We start from the raw sequence: 15,180 nt of genomic DNA, 5'->3' as shown, positions 1-15,180 counted from the left end.
GCACTTTGGGAAGCAGAGGCGGGATGATCACTGGAGTCCAGGAGTTCTGGGCAACATAGTGTGCCCTCATCTCTACAAAAAATCAACAAAATTAATTGCATGTGGTGGCACAGGCCTGCCGTCCCACCTACTCAGAAGGCAGAGGCAGGAGGATCAGTTGAGTCTGGGAGGTTGAGGCTGCAGTGAGCCATACTGCACCACTGCACTCTAGCCTGAGCAACAGAGCAAGACCCTATCATTAAAAAAAAGTAAAATAAAAAATAAATTAAATTAAAACAACAAGGTTTGCCTTCAAGAAAAAAAAAACCAACATGGTGCATTAGCAATTAAGATGGAATCACTTTTGTCTCCACAGGTACACTGGTTTAAATAAAATGTATTAGTAAAATTAATTCCACTTGTTTCATCTCTTTTAATATGACTACTAAGAAATCTTAAATGACAGTTGGGAACGATGGCTCACACCTGTAATTGCAGCACTTTGGCAGGCTGAGGCGGGCAGATAACTTGAAGTCAGGAGTTCAAGACCAGCCTGGCCAACATGGTAAAACCCCCTCTCTACTAAAAATACAAAAAATTAGCTGGGCATGGTGGCAGGTGCCTGTAGTCCCAGCTACTTGGGAGGCTGGGGCAGAAGAATTGCTTGAGTCTGGGAGGCGGAGGTTGCAGTGAACTGAGATTGTGCCACGGAACTCCAGCCTGGGCAACGGACTCCGTCTCAAACACAAAACAAAACAAAAAGCTAATTAATTAAAACAAAGAAATTTTAAATATGGCTTGTGTTAGGCTTCTATTAGATAAGGCTATTTAATAAACATCATTACCAACTGACTACTTCTGCAATGAAAACAGAAACACTGGTAAAAAAAAAAAAACAAATAAATATAAAATAGTTATTTCATTTTCCTTAAATGATGATATTTGAAGAAAAGTTGGCTAAATTATTAGAGAAATTAATAGAAAAAGACTTTTTAAAATTCTGAAGAGAACTTTTAATTATTTTCAAGAGTTCTCAATGTTTATGCCCCTGGTTCTTTATCATTTCAAAATATGTGATTTCCTCCTCCCTTAGGTAATATGTCACTAGCTCCATATTCAAAGTTATCCACAATGATTAGACTTTTTCCGAGAGTATGATTTTCTTGAAGTCAGAAAGGCAGTGTACTTAAAGCAGGTGCGGGTGGTTCTGTGGGAGTAAGAGCTGATATGACCTCACCCAGCAACGCACAGTGAGAAAGCCTAGGGCATGCACAAGCCTTTGAGAAAGAGAAAACCAGGAATAGCAGGAGGCAGACCCTTTCCTCCACCTATTGAAACTATCAATAGCTATCTACACTTGTCAATAGGTGATACTGTGGGCCTAAAACAGCCGAGGTGCTACCCAGAGCAAACAGAGGCCAACAGGAAAGAACCATGCTTGGTGAGCAAAGCGCCTCTGTGGGCAAGTCCTTGGGAGCCCTCTTGTTTCTTTTTGCTCTCACAAAAACCATGGTTATTCTGTATCAAGAGAGGTCCACCAGCCACACTAATGGAGTATGGATTTCGCAAATGTTGGGAGGTCAGGAACTACAAAGAATCAGCAAAACATTCTATAATGTAAGATGACTGTCCACTTACCCATTCACCCACCCACACCTATTCATCCAATTATTGAGCATTTATACGCTCCGAGAAGTCAGCAGGGCAGTGGGAATTAAAAGTCAAATCCAAAAGGAAACAGGTGATTTAGATCAATTAAAAGAGGTTAATAACCTATGAAATTTATTATTCCAATGATAGCATTGAGGCAGGAGAATAGGGTCTGGAGGCAGGGAACCTAAGGCTGTTTCACGCCAACTTCCTAGAACTAAATTGAAAGGAAAATCCTAGCTTTCCACACCTAAGTAATAAAAGGACCAGAGGCTACTCCCTTTGCAAACCACCCACCTTTTCTGTGTGGCACATGTGAAATCGGACAGTCAATTTCCCATCCAATAACAAATCAGAAAATCAGATTGACTGTGGGTCCAGTCTTTGCAACTTTGTAACTTCACTCCAGTCTCTGAATGGTTGCTGTCCAAAACCAATCAGACTGATTGCCAGCCAAGTCTTCGTTTGCATAAGAGTATAACTTTGCAACATGTTTGCACAGGAGTGTGACCTTTGTAACTTCACTTCAGCCTCTGGTTGGCTGCTTTCTGCAACCTTATAGGCTACAACTTCATTTACATGAGGTGAGTATAAAGTAATCAATGGAAAACTTCTAGCGGGTATTTGGAACCAAGAAGATTCTGTATCCGGGCCCTTGAGCCGCTGCTCAGGCTCGCTCCCACACTGTGGAGTACAGTTTCATTTTCTTTCTCTCTCTCTCTTTTTTTTTCATTTGAGACAGAGTTTCGCTCTTGTTGCCTAAGCTGGAGTGCAATGGCTCGATCTCGGCTCACTGCAACCTCCACCTCCTGGGTTCAAGCAATTCTCCTGTCTTTGCCTCCCAAGTAGATGGGATTACAGGCATGCACCACCACACTAGGCTAATTTTGTATTTTTAGTAGAGACGGGGTTTCACGATGTTGGCCAGACTGGTTTCAAACTCCTGACCTCAAGTGATCCACCTGCCTCGGCCTCCCAAAGTGCTGGGATTACAGGCATGAGCCACCACACCTGGCTGCCTATACTTTTGTTTTCAATAAATCCCTGTTTTTGTTCTGTTGTTGCTTCATTGTTTGCTTTGCTGGACATGTTGTCCAATTCTTTGTTCAAAACGCCAAGAACCTGGATAACTTGCAATCATGACCCTCTACCAGTGATAGTATACACCAAAATACAACTTACTTTTAAAGGAATTTAATGGGTAATATTAAACTTATGAAGTTTACCAATGAAAACCAGGAACATGAATACACGTGATCGGACTGGATGAATCGGGAGCTAATTCCTGAAGCAAAGGTAAGTTGCCTTCCCAACTACTTACTCATCTAATCAGATAAGGAAGTTAAATGCTCCTTAATATGGTTTGGATGTGTCCGCTCCAAATCTCTTGCTGAAATGTGATTCTCAACATGGCAGGTGGGGCCTGGTGGGAGGTGTTTGGATCACAGAGGTAGATCTTGGTTGTTTAAAAGAGTGGGGCGCCTCCCCGTTCTCTCTCTCCCTCATTCCTGCTCTTGCCCTGTGATGCTCCTCCTCCTGCTTTGCCTCCACCATGACTGAAAGCTCCCTGAGGCCTCCCTCCCCAGAAGCTGAGCAGATGCTGGCACCACACTTCCTGTACAGCTGGCAGAATCATGAGCCATTTAAACCCGTTTTCTTGATAAATTATGCAGTCTCAGGTTTTTCTTTATAGCAATATAAGAACAGATGAACGCACTACTTTTCATGGAATCACAGGGGTTCAGCAACAAAAAGAAGTAGACGCCAAGTACCTATACATCTTTAAGTCAGATGCTAGCCAAGGCTACCTGGTAGAATGTGCTAGGAAGCTGTGGGACCAGTGACTGTCCATCTCCCACCTTAAAAGAATAAAAGAGGAAAATTAATTTGAGGAGGTCGAATTCTTAAGCTTAGAATTTAAGGCTGAACTCTGCTTAAGCTACGTGAAAGCGACTTCATGAGAATCACTTATTCATGCGAATTCTTAGAGACAGACCAAGAAGAGAAGCTTGTACTTTGTTGGTTTGGTGAGGCAAGGACTTATTGCTATTTCTTGTGGCCAGATGTGGATTGTGCAGGAGAAAAGCAGGCGGGGTCATTATGAGGGACCATGCCCAATGAGAACATTCAGAGTCAACACAGTAGTTGCTCAGGAGACCAAAGGCAACTGGAAAAGACAGGAGGCATTAAGTGTTCTGCAGGTGAGAAGTTCCCCCAAATCCACATGAAAGTACCCCAGGGCTACCTGCCAGCTTTGGACATCTGCCATGCCCCAAGAGAGTGAATGCCAGGTTGCCTCTGCCCCAGAAAACCTGGTTCTTCCTGCCATGCTCTTCTCATCTTTACCCCATACTGCAAATTCTGAGAGACCCAATATAGCAGCTCTGAAGTAGAAAAGGGTATTGTTGAGGCTCAGAAAATGATACCCCAAAGAGAAGGCCTCAGAAGTAACCTCAGAACTAAGGTCTCTGACCTTCTGCCCTCCTGTCTCTCACCCCTCATTCTCTCCTGAGATGAGTCACAGACATCAGAATTCCTTTCCCGCAAAGACAACTATGAAACTAGAAACAGGACTCTAACCCCTCCCTGCCTTTCTAAGAGCTGCTCATAAAGAAATTCTCTGGCCTACCCTTCTCTACAACAGTAGCAGGTCATAAGACCGTCATCCCAGATAGGTCTTGTCCCATACCTGGGAGGAAGAAATAGTACAAGAGAGGCCAGGAAGATCTGAACATAGGCCTTGCTGGGTTCCTCTCAGCCTACTAGCATTCACTTACATTCTTTGTCCCATCAGTTTTACACGGCTGCCCATTCTTCATTAAACCTAAGCATTAAACTGGACAGCTTTCCTTGTATCTTTGGATCTCTGTTCTGAAGACGCTCATGTCACATAAAACTTTGATTAAATAAATCAGTTATACTTTTCTCTTGTTAACCTGTCTTTTGTTATAGGAGTGTCTGCCATGGACACCCTTATGATGGGGAGGAGTGGGATCACACCCTTTTGCCCCTACAATATAAAGCAAGCAAGAAGAAAGCAACATTCTCCTCTGCACTAGTAAAGGTTTCTCAGTGTGAGGTCAAACTGAGTTTAGAGAGGAGAGGTTTTACCAGTTTTGATATTACAATGAACTAGACTTTGAAACACACCCTCCTCTCCCAAATACAGTATGGCTTGTTTATTACCTGGTAGCAACATTACAGACTGTTAGAATGGTATGTGGTTTTATATATGGGAAGGAAAGAAGTTGAGATAAAGGGTTTAAAAAAAAAAAAAAAAAAGCTCTAAGAAACTTGCTTCTACTTGGACTGAAAAAAGTGCCACTTGTGCAGTAAACTGGTTACAGAGTAATACCAATATAGGAAGCACACATCCTAGAAGTATTCGGAATGCTTTTTCTTCAGTTACTATCTAGATAAGTCCTGCTCCACAATGAGATACCACTTCACCCCCAATAGGATGGCTATTATTAAAAAACAAAACAAAACAGAAAATAACAAGTGTTAACAAAGATGGCACGAAATTGAAATTATTGTGCACTGCTAATGGGAATGTAAAATGGTGCAGCAACTATGGAGGTTCCTCAAAAAATTAAACATACAATTACCACGTAATCCAGCAATTCCACTTCTGGGAATATGCCCAAAAGAATGGGGTACTCAAACAGATATTTGTACACCCATGCTCATGGAAGCATAATTCACAGCAGCCAAAAGGTAGAAACAACCCAAATGTCCGTTGACAGAGGAATGGATAAACAACATGTAGTATATTCACACAATGGACTATTATTCAGCCATAAAAAGGAAAGACATCCTGTCACATGCTATAACCTGGATGAACCTTGAAGACAGTATGCTAAGTGAAATAAGCCAGTCACAAAAGACAAATACTATATGATTTCATTTATAGGCGGTACCTATACCCACAGTAGTCAAATTCATAGAAACAGAAAGTGGTTTCTATGCATGGAAACATAGGTTTCTCTCAAACTCAACCCCCTTTTTCTCTACACTGCTTGCACCCTAGTGGAGGATGAAGGCAGTAATAGGATTGTCTTCTAAACGAACTCCATCACCACTTCACCCTTCAATCCCTTAACCCCTCCTCTATTATGAGGACACATTAATATTCTACGATGGCATTTTGATGGACGTTACTTTACTCTGCAGAAAGTTGTAATATCTCCACTGCTGACTGGAAAGCATGAGGATTAAGTAGTTAACTTTGAAAAGCACAATTTAAAAAGGTTTAAAAGAAAATATAGGTATCTTTGTGAGCTTAGGAGTAGAACAGGATTATCTACACAAACGCAAAACACACAAACCATAAAGGAAAATATTGAAAATTCTGACATTAAATCTTGCCTTAAAACTTCACTTGGATAACTTAAAACAATAAAAACAGAAGCTACTTTATCAACACATATGACAAAAAGGAGCCATAACACAGGAAGAACTTTTATGGGTCAATAAGAAAAAGACAATCCAATTTAAAAAGTGGGCAAAAGTCATGAGCAGATATTTTACAGAAAACAAGACAGCCAATAAATATGTATTTTCAATGTTCATTGTCATACTAATCAGGGAAGTATACATTAAAACCATAATGAGATGCCATCTAAACCCACCAGTCAGGAAAAACCTAAGTAGTCTGGGAAGGCCAAGGGTTCACCAGGATGTGAAAAAAAATGTTAAGGGCACAGATTCCTTGGTTCAAATTCTGGCACTCCCATTTACTACCAGATGGGAAAGCAATTTAGCCTCTACAAGCTTCTGTTTTCCCAAATACAAAATGAGGGATAACACTAGTACATACTTTATTGGGTTTTGGGGGGCATTCATACATACAAAGTGCTTAGAACAGTCAGTGCCGGGCATAGTAAGTACAGAATAAGGTTAGCTCATTGTTCTCATTGTGACTATCATCTTCACTACTGATGGGCACATAAGCTGGTACAGCCACACAGGGAAACCCACCTGGCCTTGCCATGCAGGAATGAGAAAGCACAGGCCCCACAGCATGGCTGTTATACCGGCACATGACCTGGAGAACCTCCTATGTCAAGAGGAAACAGGAAGTAGGGTGTTCATATAAGCATCACTGTGACAACAAAATAAGGAAAATAACACAGATGTCTATTTAGAGGAGAATAAATAATTGGTGGTAATATTAATATGATGTATGGAAGTAGACAAACTGCAGCTATAGGCAGCAACATGAGCCAGGCTCACAAATATCATGCTGGTGGGGAGAAGACAACTCCTGGAGTAACACAAAGAGGATGGGGGCAATTACAAGGTTCAAAAACAAGAGCAGCTCAACAAGATACTGCTCACAGTGTTGGTGTATTCATAAATATCCCTAAAGAAAAGCAAGGTAGTGATCAATTTAAAACTCATAATGGTGTTCTTCAGGGACACTGGAAAGGAGGATTTAATCAAGGAAGAATGATACAAATAGCACTGATAATGTTTTGGTTTTTTGTTTGTTTGTTTGTTTTTGAGACGGAGTTTCACTCTTGTTGCCCAGGCTGGAGTGCAATGGCGCGACCTCGGCTCACCACAACCCGGGTTGAAGGGATTCTCCTGCCTCAGCCTCCTGAGTAGCTGGGATTACAGGCATGCGCCACCATGCCTGGCTAATTTTGTATTTTTAGTAGAGACGGGGTTTCTCCACGTTGGTCAGGCTGGTCTCGAACTCTGAACCTCAGGTGATCTGCCTGCTTTGGCCTCCCAAAGGCTAGGATTACAGGCGTGAGCCACAGTGCCCAGTCTGTTTTCTTTTTTTTAATCTAGATAGTGGGTAAACAGGTTTTCATTGGGTCATTCTTTAGCTTTTATATAGATATAATAGATATTTTTGGCTGGGTGTGATGGCTCACACCTGTAATCCCAGCACTTTAGGAGGCTGAGGCAGGTGGATGACCTGAGGTCAGGAGTTCGAGACCAGCCTGGCCAACATGGCGAAACCTCGTCTCTACTAAAAACACAAAAATTAGGGAGGCATGGTAGTGCGTGTCTGTAATCCCAGCTACTCCAGAGGCTGAGGCAAGAGAATCGCTTGAACCCGAAAGACAGAGGTTGCAGTGAGCCAAGAGCGCACCACTGCACTCCAGCCTGGGCAACAGAGGGAGGCTGTATCTCAAAATAATAATAATACATATTATTTTATATTAAATGAGGTTTAATAATAAAATTTAATGATACAAGTTAATGATAAATAGTAATATTTAATACTATTTAAGAATATGAAGTTTATATGTATGCTCAAAAATCCAGAGAAAAAAGAATTGTAGTTATTACTTTAAAGTACCTACAGTTACTATAGTAATCAATTACTACAGTAATCAATTTCAAGTGATTACTGTAAAATCACTTGAAAAATGCCTTTGGTAATATTCATCCCTTATTTCTCAGAATAAACAATTGCAAAGAGATACACAAACACTTGTAATTGCATTTCATAGCTATCTGCTTGGAGGTGTTAAGCTGAAACTCTTGGAGCAATGCAGCCCAGGAAGCAAGCAGAGAGAGAAAAGGGGGAGTCAGGAATAGAATTTGGAGGTTTGCCCATGCTAACGGTGGTCAGAAGAGAAATCAGCAGATGACTGTAAAGCCACCAGTTCTTTCCCCTGTCACGCTTGCAGATCCCTTCTGCACACAGTGCCCTCATCCCCACAGCTGCTGAGACTTCTCACCTCCGAATCCCTAACATCTGCTGACTTCTCTCTTTGCCTCCAATCTTCACCTGATGCTTCTTCAAGCCACTCTCCACAAAGCAGCCAAAAACCAAAAAAACCTCGTAAGCTGCAATTCTGTTCAATCATTACTTCCTTACTGAAAGCTCTTCCACGGGTCCCTACTGACCTAGGGATAAAGTAGAGCCTCTCCTATGTCCTTAATAAGGCTCATGTGACTCGGTTCCTACCCACCTTGCTGGGGCACACCACTCCTCAGCTCATTCTCTGACTACAAAGGTTTAAAGCAGAGGGTGTCCAAATGTGGCCCAGACCAGCAGCATCACCTGGGGGCTTGCCAGAAATGCAGACCTAGCCCAGACCTGCTAAATCAGAGTAAGCTATGGGTGGGTCCAACAACTTGAGTTTCCACAAGGCTTCTAGTTGATTCTGAAGCATATTAAAGTTTAAGCATCTCTGGTTTAAAGCATGAATGACAGGTAATTATAATTTGAAAAAGAATGTGATTGGAAAAATCGCAAAGTACTACAGCATAGTGGGGGAAAGCACACATGACTGCCACGGACCAAGTTTTTGCTCTGCTTCTTCCTAGCTTTGTGATGCCCAGGAAGTTACATAGCTTGCCTCAGCATCCTGCAATGCTTGATGGCAAGGATCCTACCTACAGCAAGACTGCTTGGATTTAAATCATGGATCTAGGCTGAGGGTGTGGGGGGGTGGGGTTGGGGGTGGGGGGGTAGGGAGGGTCAGGGAGGAGGCAGGGTTGCTTGAGCCCAGGAGTTCCAAACCAGCCTGGGCAACATACTGAGGCCTCATCTCTACAAAATAAACAAAATTAGCTGGGTGTGGTGGCAGGCACACCTGTAGTCCCAGCTACCTGGCGGGCTGAGGTGGGAGGATCGCTGGAGCCTGGGAGGTCAAAGCTGCAGTGAGCCCAGATTGTGCCACTGCACTCTAGCCTAGGTGACAGAGCGAGATCCTGTCTCATTTAAAAAGAAAAAAAAAAAATCATGGCTTTACCTCTTACTAGCTGGTGACCTTGAGTAAGTCACTTACTTTTCTCTGAGCCTCAGCTGTCTCATTTATAAAACTATAAATAGCACGTACTTCATACAATTGTGAAGATCAAAGAAGTTCATATCTGTACTATGCTTAAAACTACACCTGATAACACAGTAAGCACTGTGTGTTATTTATTATTACTACAATTGTTATTATCTTCATAGGGGCCACATTACATTTTTGGAAAGAGTCGATATAATGCTAATGCCTACAGAAAGTAAATAAAATCCATCCCCTTTCACAAGGAAAAACTCTCCTTACCTTTTTTTTTTTTAGGTAAACGACTGTTTTTCCTAGTATACCATTTACCTCTCTGAGTTTATTTCCTTCCAATTAGAGAGTACTTAACTTGATGCAACGACCTCTTCCTAAGAGTCAAGGGATCTCTCTTTAAGGGGTCACTTATTTCAGACACATTAATTCTTTTAGTAGCAAAGTACTTACAGGATAAAAAGGGATTTACCGAACATGATCCCTACACTAAGGAAAATATTTTTGATTATTCTACATATATATCCATATTAATCTAGCTATAAATTCTACATGTAAAAGTGCCATCAAGACAACTATCTGCACACTCACTGAAAAGGATGATGAAAGTAACACAATACAAAAAATTTGCATAATAGGAGTTTGTACCTCTTTCTTCTGACTACTGAGAGTTAACACTATGTCCCTCTGACAAACACCTGAGCCATAACATATTTGATGCACTGTATAGTCTATCGAACATAAACCAGTATAACAAAACCACAGTTTTTTGTTTGTTTGTTTTGTTTGTTTGTTTTGGAGACAGAGTCTTGTTCTGTTGCCCAGGCTGCAGTGCAATGGCGTGATCCTGTCTCACTGCAACCTCTGCTTCCCAGATTCAAGTGATTCTCCTGCCCTGGCCTCCCAAGTAGCTAGGAATACAGGCGCCCGCCACCACACCCGGCTAATTTTTGTATTTGTAGTGGAGACAGGGTTTCACCGTCTTTGGCCAGGCTGGTCTGGAACCCTTCACCTCAGGTGATCCGCCTGCCTTGGCCTCCCAAAGTGCTGGGATTACAGGCGTGAGCCACCGCGCCCAGACACCACAGTTTTTAAAGACATAATAATACATGGATCTAAGTAATGTGAAATTATGTAGTGATTTTTTTTCAAGAGTCTTAAAATATTTCACCTCATAATTTATACTGATATAATATTATATAAAGTTATATAATATGAGTTAAGTTATAAAATATGAGAAAAGACAGGAGTTAGAAAATTAAAAAAATGAGAAAAAATATACTGGGACAAGTCACAAAACCAAAGTCAAAATATAGGGCTCATTACCAAGAGTTCAAGGTTACTTGGAACCATAGAGATAATATATCAATTGAAACTGACTTAGAAATCAGTTCAGTCATCACATATTTTTTGTGGATTCTGAAGTCCACTGCCCCAGTCTCTCATAGAGGTAGCTAAGAATCACGTATGGAGTAAGTAGTCTTAATCTGTGATTATCCTGATTTCTCAAGGTTTTTAAAACCAGTTTCCTGTGTAAAATCAAGTTAAGACGATTTTCATAAAAAAGAACAAAGAATGAGCATTTAATGCTATGGGTGGGGCTAGATTTTTATTAGCCTGTGATAGCCACATGTTCCATGATTTTTTGGTTGTTTTTTTTTTTTTCTAAAACACTAAACCTCAAATATGAGGCAAGGTGAAGAATTTTGGCAGAATCTCTTTTCATAACTTTCTACTTTCAAATGGAAGTCACAGGTTACAAAAAACATTCTATCGACTCTGGGTTCCAAGGCATCTCCTCAAGGCAGGACATTTTATATTGAGGCGAAAAGAAAGATTAATGAGTTAAGATTACTAAATTTTTAAAGGACATCAGTGAGCCATGGAAAGTCAACCTGAATAACACAAGTTTTGCTAGCCTAACACTACGTAATTTCAACTGCACAGAAAAGAAAGGTAACAAAGTAAGTTGTATTTTACAACTAAAAACCCACAGAGGAAAAATAAAAAACAGCTAATCTAGTATTTTTAGAAAAGCCTGCAGAATTCCTTGTTTACAACAAAGTACAACACATGAACCTTCTCGGACTGTCTGAAAAAAGAAAACATTAATTTCTCAGGTTAACACTTAAGATCCTCTAAAATAAGAAAAGAAAAAGTTTTCGACTGTAAAAAGTATAAGGTGAATAAAATACAGCTGTTCCCTCCTACAGCTCTAAGTATTAGCCACACAGGTGCTGACAAGGATTCTGGACTTGAGGAGCCTTCTAAGGAAACCCTTACAACACTCACCTGGACAGTCCTCTGAGTGCCATCAACGCTGACAGACAATAAGGGCGAAGCCAGGTTCCACGTGCTGGTCACATTTAGTTTCGACCCATCAACTTCCACCTGTTGTGACACCAAATAAGACCATTACCACAAAGAAAGACAGAAAACTGATCTCAAGTTCATTGCTGCATACAAAGCAGCAGCCATTTTAAACAGATGGCTCCCAAACAACCTGTCATGTTTACTGCTCCAGCCAAGAAAGACAGGGTCCAACAACAGCGTCTTCCCAGTCATCTCTGGGGAGAGGTGCAGGACCTGTGAACAGCTGCCTCCGGGTACTGAGGCTTCAAGTGATTTCCGTAAGTAACAAACAGCCTTCTAACTCGAAACCTATCTGGACATGCTACATTTACTGCAATTAGACAAGTAATGCATATAAATTCCAGTGACATCTTGCAACCCACACAACAGGGCTTGCATATAATATTCTCTCCAAGGACCAAGGAAGAACTTTTTCTGTGTTAATTTTAATGAAGGACTATGCATTGTTATCTTAATTAAACAGAAGCTTTAATTAGACAAAATTCTTTGGTGTTGAGTATCAAAAGTCCATTCAAACTTTGCAAAGTTCTGTCATATTTCTGTCAATCATAAATGACTGATTTCATCCAGTCATCCTTCATGAATATGCAAAAAAAGACCCAGAATCTTTCAAAACAGGGATACTCGTAAAAGAAAAAAAATAATTCCCAAATAAATATAAAAGTAATGGAAATTTAAAAATCATAGCTAATTTAAAATGAAAGTACTATTGGTTTTCTTCCTTTCACTCACTGATGCAACTCTTTAATATGAGAGGCTTACAGATGACATTATTATTATATGGCAGACAACCTAACAAGGTGATACTGAATCTTGCTCAAGTTTCCAAATAAACCTGCAGCAGAACTATGATATATGATCCCTAACAATTCCCCCACTATCACTTATTTCTCTTAAAAGATACTCATTAAAATCAGATTATCAGAGACCTCACTATTTCCTCTTCTGCTGGACCCTTGGGGATAGGGTGGGGGTGGCAGTGGACAAAGATTGCTGAAAACATTCTGACAAGTATCAGGTGCCCTAAAAATATCCAGGCAAGAGGTCTGCTTCTGGGACACAGGTAGGGGAGGCTGCAGGCTTGCAGTGAAGCCCAGGGCTCAGTTTTGTGGCATTCTGAATATGGCGTGGCAGCAACAGCGCAGCATGGCTGGAGGGAGGGGCTGGGCAAATAACCCAAGTACATCGTGATAGGAATCCAGAAGTTCTGACCAGTGAAGGTCTGGGTCAGGATGAAGACCACACAGTATGGGGAACTCCATGATGACTGCAGGTAAATACAGTTGATCCTTGGAATCCATGGGAGACGGGTTCCAGGAGCACCACCCCCGCCCCGCCCTGCAGATACCAAAATCCGGGGATGTTCAAGTCCCTGATATAAAATGGTGTAGTATCTGCATCTAACCCATGCACATTCTTCCGTATATTGAATCATCTCTAGATTACCTATAATACCTTTGAATTATAATACCTAATACAATGTAAATGCTATCTAAATAGTTGTTATCCTCTATTGTTTAGGGAATAAAGATGGGGGGGAAAAAGGCTGTACCTATTCAGTACAGATCCAAATCTTTTCCTCCCCGCTCCCCCAAATATCTGCAGTTGGTTGGATCCACAGATGCAGAGCCCATGGGCCGACTGTAGTAGGTCTAAGGACAGGAGAAGCCTCCTCAAGGCTTTCAAAGCCTCAACAGCGAGAGATGTTACTCAGTGGTTACCAACCCAGGCCCTCGTAGCAAAGCCTCAGGAGGACTGCGTGTGAGTCTACGTTCTCCCCACGCCAGCGCCGCGAGGCAGATCTAAGCATCATTCCCAAAGGCCTCTCTCACTGCTCCCAGACCTCACCTCAGCAGAAGCTGGGGATAGAAGAAAACTGAAACGCATTACCCCAAAGAGACTGTTTAAACCAACAGAGGCCAAGATCCTGTTTACTCACAAATTTTTCTTCCCACCATCCACTACTAAAGGTAGAGGGCCTCTGACAAAGATGACAGGTGATAGAAAATACACTACATTTCATCATCTACACAATGAGTCATGAGTCGAAATTTGCAACTTCCCTACACAACTGAAACAAGGAAGCTATCATGCCTCCAAACCATAAACTGAAATCTATCTGCCAGTACTAAGTGGGGCAAGGGATGTGTGGAAAGCCATCACAGGCCTTCTCAGGCTTCCAGCAATACACAGATACATAAACCCGAATAAGAGATACAGTGATTCTAATGATGCTAGCATCCAAGGAGGGAATCTAGATGGAAGTATAGGCCAAAGGAGAAGTAGAGAACGTCTGTGAACCACGGGTTAATACCAGAGACAGGTGGGCTGGCTGAACCAAAGAATCCTTGTTACCATGCCAGATCCACTGTGTACATGCAACTCTTCAGTCAAGGGTGACTGAAGGGGCAGATGTGGAGTGGAGGTGGCATTTCGTGATAGACTCTGACACGAAGAACCAGCCTACCCTTTCAAACTAAATAACAGATTTGGTGAGAAATGACTAAGTAACATGTCCAAAAAAAAGGCTGTAGCCTGCTTCACCTACCCTCCCGCCCTATTTCAACATAAACAACACTCAGAAAACAACCAATACTCGATGTCTGCATACAATTTGGGAAAAAAAAAAAAAAACTCAGAAAGAGAAAAAGGTAAATTAGTAGCATATAACACAAGAACTACTCAAAGAAACACAGGAAGAGTTCAGATAAATAGTTCTCCAAAGTCTCAAAGGCAACCATAGGAAACGTGACCCCTCTTAAAAAAATAAAAATAAAAAAAAAGCTCAAAGAAGAAAAACAAAGGTTCAAAGAAGAGATTATACAACAACAGAAGGAAATGAAAGTCAAGCTGATAGAACTCAGAAAAAAATGGAGAGAAAAATAACATTATTGAGATAAAAGCCACATTAAGAAGCAACCAAAAATAGAATAAATGTGACTAAAAAGAAAGATAAGGACTGAAGAAATCATATAAAATGAAATAGATAAGACTAACAATATAAAACCAATTTACTGAGAAGACAACAGATATGGAGGAGGAAGGGGAATAGAAAGAATATGTAACTGTCCAAAGAGGCTCACAAAGCAAAAAGAACAAATGTACATTCAAAGATATATAACAGGATAAAACTTGTCAAAAAAAGTAAAACCTAGAATTTGTGGATTGATTATGTTTATAGAACTTTAAGGCTAGAGAAAGAATTGTGGCCAGGCATGGTGGCTCACGCCTGTAAGCCCAGCACTTTGGGAGGCCCAGGCAGGAGGACTGCTTGAAGCCAGGAGTTTGAAACCAGCCTGGGCAACAAAGTGAGACCCCATCTCTACAAAAAAAATTTTTTTTAATTAGCCAGGCATGATGGCCAGTGCCCGTAGTCTCAGCTACTCAGGAGTCTGAGGCAGGGGAGATTGCTTGAGCCCAGGCC

General features: G+C 41.3%; 1 protein-coding gene across 7 annotated transcripts in view; it reads right to left on the bottom strand.

Annotated features, from left to right (window-relative positions):
* PCCA (propionyl-CoA carboxylase subunit alpha) overlaps positions 1–15,180 on the bottom strand; it is a 456,523-nt gene that overhangs the window by 96,217 nt on the left and 345,126 nt on the right. For all 7 annotated transcript variants that reach the window (XM_019039752.4, XM_055360016.2, XM_004054694.5 and 4 more), the window contains one exon: positions 11,676–11,774. In XM_019039752.4, the coding sequence (XP_018895297.3) occupies positions 11,676–11,774 (99 nt within the window). Of the gene's footprint in view, positions 1–11,675; positions 11,775–15,180 lie in introns of those variants that run through there.

Source organism: Gorilla gorilla, chromosome 14, assembly GCF_029281585.2.
Source record: "Gorilla gorilla gorilla isolate KB3781 chromosome 14, NHGRI_mGorGor1-v2.1_pri, whole genome shotgun sequence".
Classification (NCBI taxonomy): domain Eukaryota; kingdom Metazoa; phylum Chordata; class Mammalia; order Primates; family Hominidae; genus Gorilla; species Gorilla gorilla.
This window is presented reverse-complemented; position numbering and strand designations above follow the sequence as displayed.